The sequence below is a fragment of the Thamnophis sirtalis genome, unplaced genomic scaffold (genome assembly GCF_051295495.1).
Source record: "Thamnophis sirtalis isolate CommonGarterSnake01/CBP01778 unplaced genomic scaffold, rThaSir2_p1.2 scaffold_2, whole genome shotgun sequence".
NCBI lineage: Eukaryota > Metazoa > Chordata > Lepidosauria > Squamata > Natricidae > Thamnophis > Thamnophis sirtalis.
Window position 1 is genome coordinate 7,555,653 of NW_028261382.1, and position 17,159 is coordinate 7,572,811.

General features: G+C 45.6%; 1 protein-coding gene across 3 annotated transcripts in view; it reads right to left on the reverse strand.

The window, feature by feature from the left end:
- Positions 1-2,285: 2,285 nt before the first annotated feature.
- DMXL2 (Dmx like 2) overlaps positions 2,286-17,159 on the reverse strand; it is an 86,123-nt gene continuing 71,249 nt past the window's right edge. For all 3 annotated transcript variants that reach the window (XM_087704188.1, XM_087704189.1, XM_087704190.1), the window contains 8 exons: positions 16,211-16,364; positions 14,854-14,914; positions 12,644-12,771; positions 9,953-10,030; positions 8,956-9,047; positions 8,555-8,607; positions 5,159-5,376; positions 2,286-4,196 (listed from right to left, as the gene is read on the reverse strand). In XM_087704188.1, the coding sequence (XP_087560314.1) occupies positions 3,987-4,196; positions 5,159-5,376; positions 8,555-8,607; positions 8,956-9,047; positions 9,953-10,030; positions 12,644-12,771; positions 14,854-14,914; positions 16,211-16,364 (994 nt within the window). In that variant the 3' untranslated portion in view covers positions 2,286-3,986. The remainder of the gene's footprint in view (positions 4,197-5,158; positions 5,377-8,554; positions 8,608-8,955; positions 9,048-9,952; positions 10,031-12,643; positions 12,772-14,853; positions 14,915-16,210; positions 16,365-17,159) is intronic.

The following is a 17,159-nucleotide window of genomic DNA, read 5'->3' on the forward strand; positions in this document are numbered from 1 at the left end:
TGGTGGTCGAATGACAGCTGTGGATCCAGGAGGACTCCCAAGTTGCGAACCCTCTCTGAGGGGTATAAAATTTGACCCCCCAGCCTGAGTGTTGGAATATTAGTCAAATCTTTGGGAGGAAAACACAACAGCCACTCGGTCTTTTCTGGGTTGAGCACAAGCTTGTTAACCCTCATCCAGTCCATGACGGCCTCAAGGCCCCGGCTCATCACGTCTACCGCTTCATTGATTTGGCACGGGGCGGACAGATACAATTGAGTATCGTCCGCATATTGATGGTATCTAATCCTGTGCCTGCGGATGATCTCTCCCAGCGGTTTCATGTAGATGTTGAATAGTAGGGGGGATAAGACTGAGCCCTGCGGCACCCCATAGTTTAGGGGCCTAGGGGACGATCTCTGCCCCCCCACCAACACCGACTGCGACCTGTCCGAGAGGTAGGAGAACCACCGTAGCACGGTGCCTCCCACTCCCACCTCCCGCAGTCGTCGCAGAAGGATACCATGGTCGATGGTATCGAAAGCCGCTGAGAGGTCAAGGAGGACCAGGATGGAGGAATGTCCTTCATCTCTGGCTCTCCAAAGATCATCAATCAATGCGACCAAAGCGGTTTCCGTGCTGTAACCGGGTCTGAAGCCTGACTGGAAGGGGTCTAGATAGTTTGCTTCCTCCAAGGACCGTTGGAGCTGGAAGGCCACCACCTTCTCAACAACCTTCCCCAAGAAGGGAAGGTTGGAGACTGGGCGATAGCTATTAAGAACAGCTGGATCCAAGGATGGTTTCTTCAGGAGGGGTCTCACCACCGCCGCTTTCAGTGCGGCGGGGAAGTTCCCCTCCCGAAGGGAGGCGGTTACAACCGCCTGGATCCAGCCTCGTGTCACCTCACTGCAGTTAGCAACCAGCCATGAGGGACACGGATCCAGAACACAGGTGGAGGTACTTACAGCTCTCATGGCCTTGTCCACATCCCCGGGGGTAACGTCCTGAAACTCAACCCAGAGCTGTTCTACTTGGTCCCCCTGTGCCTCGGCTGGAACTGCGGGTGTGGAGTCCAAGTCCGACCGAAACCGAGCAATTTTGTCCGCTAAGAATTGGGCATACTCTTCAGCTCTGCCCTGCAAGGGTTCCCCCGCCTCCCTTTTGTTCAATAGGGAGCGGGTTATCCTAAACAGGGCGGCTGGACGGGACTCAGCGGATGCAACCAGGGTGGCTATGTGCGATCTTTTTGCTGCCCTAAGTGCTCTGGTGTATTCCCTGGTGCAGGTGGTTACCATTGCTCGGTTCGATTCGGACTTATCGGACCTCCAACGGTGCTCTAGGCATCTCCTCCGGCGCTTCATCTCCCGGAGCTCCTCGGTGAACCAAGGGGGTCTCCGGGATCCGCCGCCTCGGAGGAGCCGCAGTGGCGCAATCCGGTCGAGGGCCTCCGACGCTGCCGAGTGCCACGCAGCAGCCAGAGTCTCCACCGGACTGTGGGCGAAAGTGTCAGGAATAACCCCAAGCTCTGTCTGGAACCTTGACGGCTCCATAAGACGCCTGGGGCGGAACCACCTGGTCGGTTCCTCCTCCCTACAGTGGGGGTTTGGCCTCCGGAAGTCGAGCCTCAGTAGGCAATGGTCTGACCACGACAGGGGTATGATGTCACTCCCCCTCAGACCAAGATCACAAATCCACTGCTCCGAGAGAAATACAAGGTCAAGCATGTGTCCCGCTGAATGGGTTGGGCCTCGAATTACTTGGGTCAAGCCCATGGCTGTCATGGAAGCCATGAACTAAACGGCGAAGGTGCATGGAACGCTGTTACCTTCCCACCAAAGGTAGTTCCTATTTTTCTATTTGCATTTTTTACGTGCTTTCGAACTGCTAGGTGGGCAGAAGATGGAACAAGTAATGGGAGCTCACCCCGTTAAGTGGCACTAGGGATTCGAACCGCTGAACTGCCGATCTTGTGATCGATAAGCTCAGTGCCTTAGCCTTCCGACAGGGCTGGCTCTTTGGCTTTGAAACGGAAATCAGCACCGCCCCCTAGAGTTGGGAACGATTAGCACAGATGTGCGAGGGAAACCTTTACCTTAAGGTAGGAATGCTATGCTAGTAAGATGACAATTTTTGCTCCACAGATTAAAAAAACGGTGCAAGAATTCCATCAACAAACTGGGGGGGTTCCAAAGCATTTAACCCCCCCTCACTCCCCAGGCAAGGAGGATTCCATCAAAACCAGTCTTGGTCTCAACATCTTCCAAAGCCACCTGATAAGATGCCAACCCTTCATCCCTGAGGCTGAGTCCTGTGAAATAAAAGGAATTTATTTAACTTACAAAGATAAAACTAACCAATGATATTTGCTTTCTTCTCATATACATACTTCACAGCTTGCAGTTTAAAATTGCTTTTTAGACAAAGGTGCAATTTATCCCATCGGCTTCTGTTTTGCTCGTACAGTACAGTACATACACAAACACTCACAAGAGGGGAAATAATAATAATAATACAATTCATCAACATTGAAATACACAGACGTCGGCTGTTTCTCTTCGTAAGAATGTGTTGGCTTGTTTAGAGCAGAGAAAAATACGTCTAAATAGGACCAGAACTAGTATATTACAAGCAAACAAGATTGACCTCTGCATAGTTTATACAATTACGCTGCGGAAGTTGGTTTAAATTTGTCAAACATTTTCCTAGCTGGCCGTGTGGAAGGCTGATATCAGCTACTCTCAAGTGAGCAGATGGGTTTGCTACTGGATTCTCCCATAGTTTTATTTAATTAAGTGTTGTATCTGTGTGTGTGTAAGTGTGTGTTTACTGGCCCAAACAAAACTCAAGTGATGAGGAGACATTAGCTATAGTTTCTTGAAAACTTTTGATGTCCACGATACATTCCTGATAAAAATGACAAGGCTGAAAATAAATAGGGGGAAGAGGAAGAACCCTATAAGTAGAATGCGGTATGGGATGAAGGTCTTCAGAAGACATAGAAGTCCTCTCCTCCTCAATCATCTCTTCTGTCACTTTTCCTCCTTGACTCATTTTCGTCAAGGGAACCGAGACATGGAGGACACTCACAGCAAACGAGGGTCTAAATATTGCACAACAATATGCTGGGAACATGGAAACACTAGGACTTGATCTTGGATGGCAATATTATGGTTCAAAAATGTTGACCGTCCAGCGCGATCAACATCAACGTGCAATTTTAGGCGGAAAAAGAAAGAAAGAAACGGATTGTATAGTAACTGCGTCACGTAGCGTATCTCGGTTATTATGTGCATTGATGCTAACTGGAGAAGGATCTCAATATTAAATTAAATGAAACAGCAGCAACAACCACCCTGATGAGACTCCAAATCATTCCTCATTGCACATTAGCCCACAAATAGTGCATTCGTCACAGGGCCATCCTTTATAGGGCCCCAAGAAAGGATTACGAATAAAAAATAAATAACACCCTAAAAATTGCACTCCCTCAGAAATCCTTATCTCCCCTTTCATAGCCGGAAGGGAAATGGACATGATTCAACTGAGGGAAGAGGGACATGACACTGAAAAGGCCAACTACGCATCCCCCCCGAAAGGATCTAACTCTGAAATAGGGCATGTTTTCTGCAACAAACCACGATTGGTGCCCTAAGAGGTGGTATGCTGCCGGTTTGCACCAGTTCAGGCAAAGTGGTAGTGGCGGCGGCGCGAGGCTCCGCCCACTCACCCAGAGGTCATCAAGGACCTTCTGCGCATGCGCTCTCGCTACCAAACCAGGAGTGAAGAAAATAGAATACCACGACTGGGTGCCCCGCCCCCGCCCCCAGTGCCGACTCAGTGCTTGGAACGATACGAAATGTGAGTGTGTCAACCTTGCTCTTCCCGCTACTTCAATACTGGTATTAAGTGTTGCACTAATTTCTCGGGAAGCCAAGTGTAGAAAAGCGTTCTTCTGAACTCTTGAGGGAAGGCCAGGCCTTCTCCTTTTGACGGGGCGGCTGCCAAGGCTACACAATGTCGCAGAGATCTGAGGGGATATTGAAAGCGTTGGGCAAAACCCTCATTTTCAGAGTGCCGTCTGCCCCGCAGGAGAATATGCGGTTGCCCGGGGCCATTTCGATCTGCATGACTCCTGTACTCAAGTTGCGGAAGATGGACTGCTTAGCGTGTTCGTGTTTGAAGGAATGGATCAAGCCGTAGCCAGTTAGTCTCCAGACCTAGGGGAGGAAAGCTTTTTGTTAAAAAATAAAGTAGACAGGCAGGGAGAAACAGACAGACGATCTCCAGGAACTAAGTTGTATTTAACTATTGTGGGTCTATGACCTTTCATCTCCTAGCATTGGCCACCCCTCCATCTCCACCAGCGTTTCTGCAGAGGAAAATTGCCCAGAGGAGGGGGAAACGCTGGTGGAGAAGGAGGGGCGGCCAATTCTAGGAGACGAAAGGTCCCATTCCAAACTATTGTGGAGTGCGTGGTGTCCAAGATCAACCAAGCTCAGACTCCATCGTTCAACCCTGAGCTACCAAAATTCTCTTCTATTGTTTAACTGTTGTCTGATGTATGGATGAACCATGGTGGCACAGTGGTTAGAATGCAGTATTGCAGGCTAATGCTGCTAACTGATAGGGGTTCGATTCTCACTGGCTCAAGGTCGACTCAGCCTTCCATCCTTCCGAGGTGGGTAAAATGAGGACCCGGATTGTTGTTGGGGGCAAGAGGCTGACTCTGTAAACCACTTAGAGAAGGCTGTAAAGCACTGTGAAGCAGTATATAAGTCTAAGTGCTATTACTATCTTCCTTCCTTCCTTCCTTCCTTCCTTCCTTCCTTCCTTCCTTCCTTCCTTCCTTCCTTCCTTCCTTCCTTCCTTCCTTCCTTCCTTCCTTCCTTCCAGAATGCAGTATTGCAGGTTAACTGCCGACTGCTAGCAGTTCGATCTTGACCAGCTCAAGGCTGACTCAGCCTTCCATCCTTCCGAGGTGGGTAAAACGAGGACCCAGATTGTTGAGGGCAAATAGGCTGATTCTGTAAAACCGCTTAGAGAGGGCTGTAAAAGCACTATGAAGCGGTATATAAGTCTAAGTGCTATTGCTATTGCTTTCTCCCTTCCTAAGACTTGGCTTCTAGCCCTCAATCCTTCTTGTTGCCTTTTCTGGGCTGGGAAAAGTGGACAAACGTACCTTTACGTTGCCTTCTGCAGAACCCGTGCAGAAGCATTCCTCCGAGGAGTCCAAGGCCAGGGCCTTGATTGAGGAATCATGCGCATGAAATGTGTGAAGGGCCTGCCTTTGCCGGATGTCAAAGATGGAGATATGGCCTTTCCTGCCTCCGGAAATCAGCAGCTGATGTTTCGGTGCATAGTGAAGCACTGTGGCGCCATGTTCATGACATGTGAAGGCTAAGAGAGAAGACAATTATACAGGCGGTTCTTAGAAAGGGTCCTTAACCTCAACTACTGTAACGCGTTCTACATGGGGCTGCCCCTGAAGAGTGTTCGGAGACTACAACTGGTCCAGAATGCAGCCGCGCGAGCGATACTGGGTGTACCTAGGTACACCCATGTTACACCTATCCTCCGTGAGCTGCACTGGCTTCCCATCGGTCTCCGGACATGCTTCAAGGTGCTGGTTATCACCTATAAAGCCCTACATGGCTTAGGACCTGGATATCTCTGTGACCGCCTCCTGCAACATACCTCCTAGCGTCCAATAAGATCGCACAGGGCGGGCCTTCTCCGGGTACTGTCAGCCACACAATGCTGTCTGGTGGCTCCCCGGGGGAGAGCCTTCTCTGTTGCTGCCCTGGCCCTTTGGAAAAAGCTACCCCCTGAGATCCGGACCCTCCCCACTCTCCTGGCCTTCCGTAAGTCTGTTAAAACCTGGCTGTTTCGGCAGGCCTGGGGCTGTTGAGCTTGACTGAACTTCAGCCCCATTATAACTGAGTGCATGTTGTGTTTTCCTGTTTTAAACTGTATTGTTTGGGGTGTTTTTAATCTTTTTAATATTTTAATTGCTTTTATGTAAGCCGCCCGGAGTCCTCCGGGATTGGGCGGCATACAAATCTATTAAAATTACAAATTACAACTGAGTAATATAAGAACAAGGGAAGTCAGGGAGACAGCCAATGGATAGAACTTGTGTATAACCCTATATCAGCTTTTCCCTCCTGGGTATCTGCAGAATTGTCCCAAGGGGGCTTCTTCAAAAGGCAACAAGGCTTTCGTGTTTCTGTTGAAGACCCTTTTGCTCCTTCAGAAGCGAAGAAGCTTCTTGGATGAGCAGCAAAATATGTGCCAGTTGTTCCTGACTCTAGGTAGTGGTGCTCATCTTCGTTTCGAGGTCGAGGTCCGAAGATGTCTTTGTGGTCATGTGGCCGGCATGACTAAATGGCGCATGGGATGCCGTTCCCTTCCCGCAAAAGGTGGTCCCTGTTTTTCTACTTGCATTTTTTGACGTGCTTTCAAACTGCTAGGTTGGCAGAAGCTGGGACAAGTCACGGGAGCTCACTCTGTTACGCGGCGCTAGGGATTCGAACCGCTGAACTTCCCACCTTTCTGATCGGCAAGCTCAGCGTTCTTAGCCGCTGAGCCACTGTGTCCCTCTTTGGCCCCTACTAATATTAGTCCTATGAAATAATACTAATATTCGTGGCACGACAAAACCGCGGTCCACTAAAGCGCGCCCGATTAAAGCGCGTCGCTGACGTCATCAGCAGCGCGACAACGACCGCGGAGAAAAAAGGGTGCTTTAAAAAGCGCTTTTAAAGCAAGCCGATTCACGTAAAGGTAAGGGTTAGGTTTAGGGTTAGGGTTAGGTTAAGGGTTAGGGTTAGGTTTAGGGTTAGGTTAAGGGTTAGCGTTAGGTTTAGCGTTAGGTTAAGGGTTAGGTTAAGGGTTAGATTTGGGGGGGTTAGGTTTAGGTTTACGCGTTAATTTTAGCTTTACCGCTCACAGCGTGCTGTTTTCGTCGCGCTGTGATGACGTCAGGTACGTGGTTTCGTTGAGCGCGCTTTAGTCGACCGCGGTTTTGTGGTGGAACCACTAATATTATGTCCGAATGCCAATTCCAGACCAATCAAAGAGCTAGGAAAATGAACACTAAAACAATGGATTGACAAACCCCCTCGTCCCCACAAAGTGGCTGCAGTGCTTAAAGGGACGCATTCTGACACTCTGCATTTCTGTCTCAGGGTAAGCTTGCAAATTCAGGATTTTTTCTTTTTCTTTCTTTTTAAAAGAAAAGTCCAATCTGCAATGGAAAACCTGGAGCCTCCTTTCCTCCCCCTTCCACCCAATTTCTTTTGCATCTTCAGAAGGAAATCATCCACCCATCTCTGTCAGGGACAGCTGGCCGCTGTCCTAACTTTTCACATTCTCCGGCCAGGCACAGATTATGGTCCTGGAGGCTGTCTCCTCCTCCTCCTCCACATTTACGCACGCTTGGCCTCTTATCGTGCTGATTAAGCTTGTGTTTTGTCTACTCCAGAGACAGGCGAATTCCGCTGCCTCTCTGGAGGTCTTTCAGAGCAGAGGCTGAGGGGCAGGAAGTAACAGCTTTGCTCAAGGTGAGGAAAGGGGAAGGGGGCGGATTGGTGTGTGCCAAGTTTTATCATAGAAGTTTTCAAATCCGATCCTGTTGATTCGGGAGGATTTATAGGCCACCAAATGTCCGAAGGAAGACTTTCGTCTGCCTGGGAGGATGGTTAAGGTAGCAGGCTAGAAAGTGGGTGACTGGGAGTTCTTCTAGTCCTGCCTTAGCCATGAAATCCAGCTGAATGACTTTGCGCCAATCACTAGGTGACTAGGAGTTATAGTCCTGCCTTAGTCATGAAAGCCAGCTGAGTGACTTCGTGCCAATCACCAGGGGACTGGGAGTTCTAGTTCTGCCTTAGCCATGAAAGCCAGCTGAGTGACTTTGAGCCAATCACTAGGTGATTAGGAGTTCTAGTCCCGCCTTGGCCATGAAAGCCAGCTGAATGACTTTGAGCCAATCACTAAGTGACTAGGAGTTCTAGTCCTGCCTTAGCCATAAAAGCCAACTGAATAACTTTGTGCCAATCACTAGGTGACCGGGAGTTCTAGTTCCACCTTAACCATTAAAGCCAGCTGAGTGACTTTGTGCCAATCACTAGGTGACTAGGAGTTCTAGTCCCGCTTTAGCCATGAAAGCCAGCTGAGGAACTTTGGGCCAATCACTAGGTGACTAGGAGTTCTAGTCCCGCCTTAGCCATGAAAGCCAACTGAATGACTTTGTGCCAATCACTAGGTGACCAGGAGTTCTAGTCCCGCCTTAGCCATGAAAGCCAGCTGAGGAACTTTGGGCCAATCACTAGGTGACTAGGAGTTCCAGTTCCGTCTTAGCCATGAAAGGGTGGCTTTGGGCCAGTTGTTCTCTCTCAGCCCAACCCACCACACAGGGTTATTGCTGTGGCGAAAACAGAGGAAGGAATATTACGCATGTTCACCCCTTAAGTCATTGATAGAAACAATAAAACTGGGACTCAGATTAAATAAACACAATAAAACGAAACGAAACAGGATTCCCCTTGAATCATCTTCCTTGCATCAAGAAACCTACCATGTATGAGGTTGTTAGATGATGACACCAAGGTGTCCCACAAGCACACATTTCTGTAAAAGAAAACACACCCATGTAAGACACACCATGTTACTGTGCTTCCCCGAAAATAAGAACAGGGTCTTATTTTCTTTTGACGCCCGAAATTAGTGCTTGGCTTTATTTTCGGGGAGGCCTTATTATTTTTGAGGTGGTCGAGGAGGAGGCGAGCGTGGTCACTTCATGGCTGCTGCCATGTTGCAATATTTTTGGCGAGGGCCTATTTTAGCACATGCGCTCCAAAGCCCGATTGGGCTTATTATCCGGGGAGGGTTAATTTTTGGGGAAACAGGGTCGTACTCAACAGTCACCAAACCCCCATCGGGTGACTGTCCCCACCCAACTCGATCTTCTGAACACACCGGTTGTCGTTAGACTGTCCAGATGTGGCCACTAAACTCGACGAGGTAATGAAGGCAAAGTCACTTGTGGTTTTGCTGTGGCACTGCCAGCTCTGTAAAAAAAACAAGAATACCGAGAGAGACAATGCGATCAATGGGAGGACGCACACTGCAAATCCTAAATTCAGATGGTCCAGCCATCACATCTTCTGAAGCCCAACAGCTGGAACACCCACCAGAGCTGACAATTGCCAGTCTATATTCTCAGCTGTAAAGCACAGGGAATGAAAAAGGAGCTTAATTAACACCCTCATTCATAATTATCATCTTTTCTCGCAATGGTTAAGAGGGGACCAATCTAATTAAAATATGACCCTTGGAAAGGACAAGACGTTGTGTACCATCTCAATGGGTTTCAAGGATTAGAAATCCATGCACATCCTTAGCCACCTGGGAATCTTGCAACCGATAAGAGTTATAAAAGTCCAGAAAATAAATAAAGTAAAACAAAACTATAACAATTATTCCCTTTCTAGATTTCCATTCTCTGCTAAGTAGAATAGAATAACAGAGCTGGGAGGGACACTGGAGGTCTTCTAGTTCAATGTTTCTCAACCTTGTCAGCTTGAAGGAGTCTGGACTTCAACTCCCAGAATGCTGGCTGGGGAATTCTGGGAGTTGAAGTCCAGACACCTCCATGTTGACAAGGTTGAGAAACACTGTTCTAGTTCAACCCCTTGCTTAGGCAGGAAACCCTACACCACTTCAGACAAATGGATATCCAACATCTTCTTAAAAACTTCCAATGTTGGAGCATTCACAACTTCTGGAGGCAAGTTGTTCCACTGATGAATTGTTCTAACTGTCAGGAAATTTCTCCTGCTTCATGTTTGGGTACATTTTAGCCAATATTGTTAGTGATAAATGCCAACAATAAAAGATTTATTTTCTACTTGTCATAATCAAAAGACACAAGTAGAATTTAAAAAAAATGTGCAAATTTGTCCGGATTACTTACCATATAAGGTTTGGGATTACTCGAAGCTTGATTTACTTGCCAAATGCTTAAGAATCCTTCCCCGTCAGCTACCCCACACTGTAAGAGACAAATTTCTCACATTAGTGGCTCTATAAGCATGTTGCAAAAAAGCCACTCATCCATGTTCCGTTATAAAGAGCAATTTTACTTACTTTCTTCTTTTGGGGTGGTGGTAAAAAGTTGTTTATTTTTCCTTTCAAATTCATTCTTAAATACACATTCTTATAATTATTATTTAACACATGTCAATTCATATCATTTTTCCACCTGTATATTGGTATATTGGTGGCGCAGTGGTTAAATGCAGCACTGCAGGCTACTGCTAGATCAGCAGTTCAGCGGTTCAAATCTCACCGGCTCAGGGTTGACTCAGCCTTCCATCCTTCCGAGGTGGGTAAAATGAGGACCCAGATTGTTGGGGGCAATATGCTGACTCTCTGTAAACCGCTTAGAGAGGCCTGAAAGCCCTATGAAGCGGTATATAAGTCTACTGCTATATTTACCTTTTAATATTTTCTTATTTTCCCTCTCCGTTTTAATCATGTGTTGTCTGAGATACTTATTTCATGTTTTGTTCCTTTTTGTAATGAGCCGAGATGGCGCAGTGGTTAAATGCAGCACTGCAGGCTACTGCTAGATCAGCAGTTCAGCGGTTCAAATCTCACCGGCTCAGGGTTGACTCAGCCTTCCATCCTTCCAAGGTGGGTTAAATGAGGACCCGGATTGTTGTTGGGGGCAATATGCTGACTCTGTAAACCGCTTAGAGAGGGCTGAAAGCCCTATGAAGCGGTATATAAGTCTAACTGCTATTGCTATTTTCTTTCTATTTATACCTTTTTTTCAAACCACTTGTAAATCCCCCCCCCCCAATGTCCTGCAGTACCCTGATTCCTCTTTGTCCTTTATTCTCAATGTCAACCTGTTCATTTCTGCACCATCTAACATCTTCTTTATTACTTCCCATTCTGATGGGATTTTGTCTGCTTTCCAGTTTTGTTCAAATACAATTTTGGCTGCTGTTATGATTTGTACAGTCAAATGTGAATCTTCTTTACTGTATTTCTCTGGTAGAATACCCAATAAAAAATATCTCTGGCTTAAACTCCACGGGTTTATGTATCATTTTCTCTAACCATGTTTGAATTTTAACCCAATAGCTTTTTGCATCTCTACACATCCACCACATATGATAGTATGTTCCTGGCAATTGGCGACATTTCCAACATTTAGCTGATTTATCCTTAAACCTTTTTGCTAATCTTCCAGGTGTCATGTGCCATCTATAAAACATTTTATATAAATTCTCTTTATGTGCTGTCGCTGTTGTCAGATTATAATTCCTTTCCTATAGTTGTTGCCATTTTTCTAGTTCTATTGTATATCCAAAGTTTTTTGCCCATCTTATCATTGTTTCTTTGACCTCTTCTTCTTCTTCTAGGTATATTCTAAGTAAACAACTGTACGATTTTTTGATCATTTTTTCATCTGTTCCCATGAGTATCCTATCTAATTCCGAGTTTTCCATATTAAAACCATACTCTTTCACATCTTTCTCATATCTTGTTTGTATTTGTTGTTGGGGGCGAAAGAGCCGAGGTGGAGCAGTGGTTAGGATGCAGTACTGCAGGCCACTTCAGCTGACTGTTATCTGCAGTTCAGCGGTTCAAATCTCACCGGCTCAAGGTTGACTCAGCCTTCCATCCTTCCGAGGTGGGTAAAATGAGAACCCGGATTGTTGTTGGGGGCGATATGCTGACTCTGTAAACCACTTAGAGAGGGCTGAAAGCCCTATGAAGCGGTATATAAGTCTAACTGCTATTGCTATTGCTATTTGCATTTCTTTCTTTTTAAAAATAAAATGCAAGGCTTATTTCTACCTAGTGACCATGTCCCAACAAATACATTTAGGGTTTCTTTTATCGAATCCATCCTCCTCTTAATTTTGTCAGCTTTAAGACATGCGAGAGCTGCCCCGCAGGAGAATTCCCCCTTTCAGGTAAGAAAGAGAGAAATTCAACTACTGACGGAAGACTTGATTATGTAACCTAGTTGGGCAATTAAACGTCTGCAAGCATATAACCCAGCTCCGGGGGACACTGAGGACCCCCATCGTCGTGTCACTCCTCCCTCACCTTCTCCTCTTCCTCCTCTCCATTCCTCAAAACCCACTCCCTTCTAGTACTTCTAGTACTGATGATGTTACATAGTTGGGTAACGAAACATCTGTTTGCAGGGTCTTGTGGTCACACAATCCCATTTTACAGTGGTTTTCCTGAAGACTAGAGCCACTTCAGAGGTGGTATTCAGGAGGTTCTGAGTCTACCAACCAGTTCTGGAGAATCAGTAAATTTTGAGTAGTTCAGAGAACAGGTAAATACCACCTCTGGCTGGCCACGACCCCATCTATTCTCTCCTCCCGAGTCCCAGCTGATCGGAAAGGAATAGAGATTTTACAGTATCCTTCTCCTGCCACGCCCACCAAGCCATGCCACACCCATCAAGCCACACCCACAGAACCGGCAGGATTTTTTTTTTTGAATGGCACCACTGTGTTACTTCCGGTTTTGGCTAAAACTGCGTCCTAGGGAAAAAATAGTTCACTTAATGACCGTGTTCATTTAACGACCATGGTGTTCGTTCTATATCTGTTTTCCCAGGGAAAGCCCTTACCTTATTGCCCTGAGAATTGAAATACATTCGCGTAACCCTGGCATTGCCAGCTTGCCGGAAGCATATCAGCTGCTGAGGTCTGGTCCATTCAAACATTCGGACGCTGCCATCCTGGGCTCCAGTAAGGTCTGGAAAACCATCCCAAGTGTCCCAAAACAAGAAATGGTGATTAACACAAAATAACACAAACAGAGAAACTACAACAGAATAGAATAGAATAAGAGAGTTGGATGGGACCTTGCAGGTCTTCTAGTCCAACTCCCTGCTCAGGCAGGAAACCCTACACCACTTCAGACAAATGACTGTTCAATCACTTCTTAAAAACTTCCAGTGTTGGAGCTTTCACAACTTCTGGAGGCAATTTCTGTTCCATTGATTCATTGTTCTAACTGTCAGGAAATTTCTCCTTAGTTCTAAGTTGCTTCTCTCCTTGATTAGTTTCCACCCATTGCTTCTTGTCCTGCCCTCTGGTGCTTTGGAGAATAGCTTGACTCCCTCTTGTGGCAGCCCCTGAGATATTTGAACACTGCTATCATGTCTCCCCTAGTCCTTCTTTCCATTAAACTAGACATATCCAGTTCCTGCAACCTTTCTTCATATCTTTTAACCTCCAGCCCCCTAATCATCTTTGTTGCTCTTCTCTGCACTCTAGTTTCTAGAGTCTCCATATCTTTTTTACATCGTGGCGACCAAAACTGGATGCAGTATACCAAGTGTGGCCTTACCAAGACCTTATAAAGTGGTATTAACACTCCACTATTAATTATTAATTGAAGTATCAATAAAACAAAAAAGAGTACTAATTGCAGTCATATATACATATGCACCAAACACAAACCAGAAAGAATACTATAGTAAATTATATAAGCGGATTGCAGAACTGGAACTGGACAATGTATAAACGTTTATTAGAGGACTTTAATGCGGTGGTAGACCCAAAGAAAGATTATAAAACAGATAATAAAAAAAATAACTATGAAAGGAGAACACTACCAAATGCACTTTTTGAAATGGCCCGAGAATTAAATCTAAAAGATGTCTGGAGAGAAATCAACCCACAGAAGAGTCAATACACATTCTTTTCAAACCCCCATAATTCATGGTCCAGGATTGACATGATGTCGATGGATCCGGAAATGGAGATGGATGTAGAGGAAGTAGAATTAACACCGAACATGTGGGCGGACCATAAACCATTAACGTGATCTTGATTCTATCCCTCTGTTTATGTAGCCTAGAACTGTGTTGGCTTTTCTGGCAGCTGTTGCACACTGCTGGCTCATATTTAAATGGTTGTCCACTAGGACTCCAAGATCCCTCTCATAGTTACTACTATTGAGTGAGGTACCACATATACTGTATATGCGGAGTTGGTAATAGTCAGTGGTAGGTTTCAAATATTTTTAGAACCTCTTCTGTAGGTGTGGCCTGCTTTGTGGGAGTGGCTTGCCAGCCATATGACTGGGTGGGAGTGACTTGTCAGCCACTGGGTGGGCGTGGCCAACTTGTAAAATGAGGTGAAACTCACTTAACAACGCTCTTGCTTAGCAATGAAAATGTTGGCTCAGGAACTCTGGCATTGAAGTGTGCAAGTCTTAAAGCTGTCAAGTTACAAGACCCTTGCACCCCTAACCATTTAGAAAAAAAACCCCAGGGGTGTTCAAACTTGACAGCTTTAAGACTTGTGGACTTCAACTCCCAGAATTCCTCCTCTCGCTCTTCATCTTGATGATGTGCGGACGGGCGGGGGGAGGGAGCTGGAACCAGTTCTAAAAGGCACTGTAGATTTGTGGAACCTCTTCTATAGAAGAGGTTAGAACTGGCAGAAACCCACCCCTGGTAATAGTGGAGTTAGAAGGGGACTTGGAGGTCTTCTAGTCCAACCTCTTGCTTAAACAGGAAAGCCCCTAATCTTTCAGACAAATGGTTCTCTGTTCTTAAATGCTTCATAATCAGTGAAAGGGAAGGGGAAATGTAAACAGACCTCATTTCTAAGGCTCTTCTTTAAGTTGTTGTAATCAATTGAACTGATATTCCACCTCTTCTCAAATTTAAAGGGGCCTACCGGGAATTCCCCAGTTTGATCCCAAGAAGTAGAAATAGTGAATTCTGTTAAATGGGCTGCCTCTGGCTTTAGATTTGATACTTTTGTCACCGCTGACCCTTATCTCTCCATCATTCGAGCTGTCAGTCAGAAAAGAAGTACTTACAATATTGATGGAAAGGGTGAGATGTCATCCTTTTGACGTTGTTCAGATTCCGTTTGATGAGCTGTATGTAAAAGCAATTAAATTCACCATCAGCTTGCTCCACAATACCTCGGGTTCCTAACAAAAAAAAGTGTATGCCCTTGCAATATTTAATACTAAATTCCCAATATATATAAAAGTGGATCTTGGGACCATTTGCTGCTTAGATACCCAAGAAAGAAAATGTTAAGGATAAAAGAATGAATCTGGTAATTTACTACCATCTAGTGGCTTAGTAAATGTGCATCATGTAAGCAGCATTTTGTGTTCCTCATCTAATCCTAAAAAGTTTACAGGATTGCTGCTCTGTCCGTCTATCAATCTGTCTGTCTATGTATCTTTTTATCTGCCTGCCTATCTATCAGGAGGGATAAAAACTGATGTTTTTTTAATGGATTTTTAAAAAATTTAAATTGGATTTTTAAAATTTAAATTGGATTTTTTAAAATTCAATTAATTTTAATAAAATGCTTTTGGAGTAAAAAATCCATCTAAAGATAGTTTTCTATTTAAGATACATTAATAATTTAATTTATTCAGTGTGAAATGGAGCTTAGTTATGTAGCATGAGGAGGCTGTATATTCTGCAATATAGGGACTGTTGGTGAGTCAACAGGAGGTCAGAGGAGGAGCTGCTGTGGGACAGAGATGACAGTTGTTCTTTAAAAATTATGATTTAAATCGAGTTGATTTAAATCAACCCTTTTTACTAGATTTAAATCAAATCGATCTATCCAGCCAACCGTCCATCCATCCATCCATCCACCCTTCCACCCTTCCACCCATCCATCCATCCATCCACCCACCCACCCAATCCATCCATCCACCCACTCACCCATCCACCCACCCGTCCGTCCATCCATCCATCCATCCACCCATCCATCCACCCGTCCATTCATCCATCCATCCATCCACCCACCCGTCCATCCATCCATCCATCCATCCATCCATCCATCCATCCATCCATCCACCCACCCACCCACCCTTCCATCCATCCACCCGCCCACCTATCCACCCATCTACCCACCCACCCTTCCATCCATCCACCCACCCATCCACCTATCCACCCACCTATCCACCCACCCATCCACCCACCTGGCCACCCATCCACTCATCCACCCATTCACCCACCCACCCACCCACCCACTCATCCATCCATCCATCCATCCATCCATCCATCCACCCACCCACCCACCCACCCACCCACACAGAAAAACATACGTGGCTCACCCTGTGTAACACTATGGATGGAAGATGCAGGGGCAAAATACTTGGCTGTATTAAAACGGAGGAGAATGAGCAAAGAGAAGTTACTTACTATACCAGCTCCGGTACTGGTTTGCCCACTGCCCAACCATGGCATTGACGAAGTGGAGAGATTCGAAACGTGCTGCATTTGAGCCACTGCAAAAGATGCAGCGCTGGGCTGGGTCAGGGTGGTGGTGGAGCCACGAAAGTCCACATCATCTGAACTACAAAAAAGGGGGTGAAAAAAATACAATATTGGAATTGTACATGCCAAGATTGAAGAGTAGCAAATTCGAACATACAGAACCATAAAGGAGACTTCACTCATCTATGCCACGCTTAGCATCTCTCAAAAATGAACAAGTTAGGAAAAACAAAGAACTGATGTTTAATTTGGACCAAAATTAAGGATTTTTTTCGGGAGGGGTAACCAAGAAACAATTTCAACGTGGCAATGGACAGAACAGAAAAGATTGGAAAGAGCTCATCTTTTGGACTGTAGCTTTTAGTTAGATTTCCCTAAATCTTGTAAGAATTAAGAAATTGGATCACAACTGGGTTAGATCTTTGTAGACCAAGTGTTAGGGAGAACTGGGTCAGATCTTTGTTAACCATGCGTTAGGGAGAACTAGGTTAGATCTTTGCTGACAGTAGGTTAGAGAGAAGTGGGTTAGATCTTTGTTAACCATGGGTTAGGGAGAACTGGCTTAGATCTTTGCTGACCATGGGCTAGGGAGAAGTGAGTTAGATCTTTGTTGACAGTAGGTTAGAGAGAACTGGGTTAGATCTTTGTTGACCATGAGTTATGGAGAAGTGGGTTAGATCTTTGCTGACCATGGACTAGGGAGAACTGGGTTAGATCTTTATTGACAGTAGGTTAGAGAAAGTTGGTTAGATCTTTGTTGACCATGGGTTAGGGAGAACTGGGTTATATCTTTGTTGACAGTAGGTTAGAGAGAAGTGAGTTAGATCTTTATTGACCATGAGTTAGGGAGAAGTGGGTTAGATCTTTGCTAACC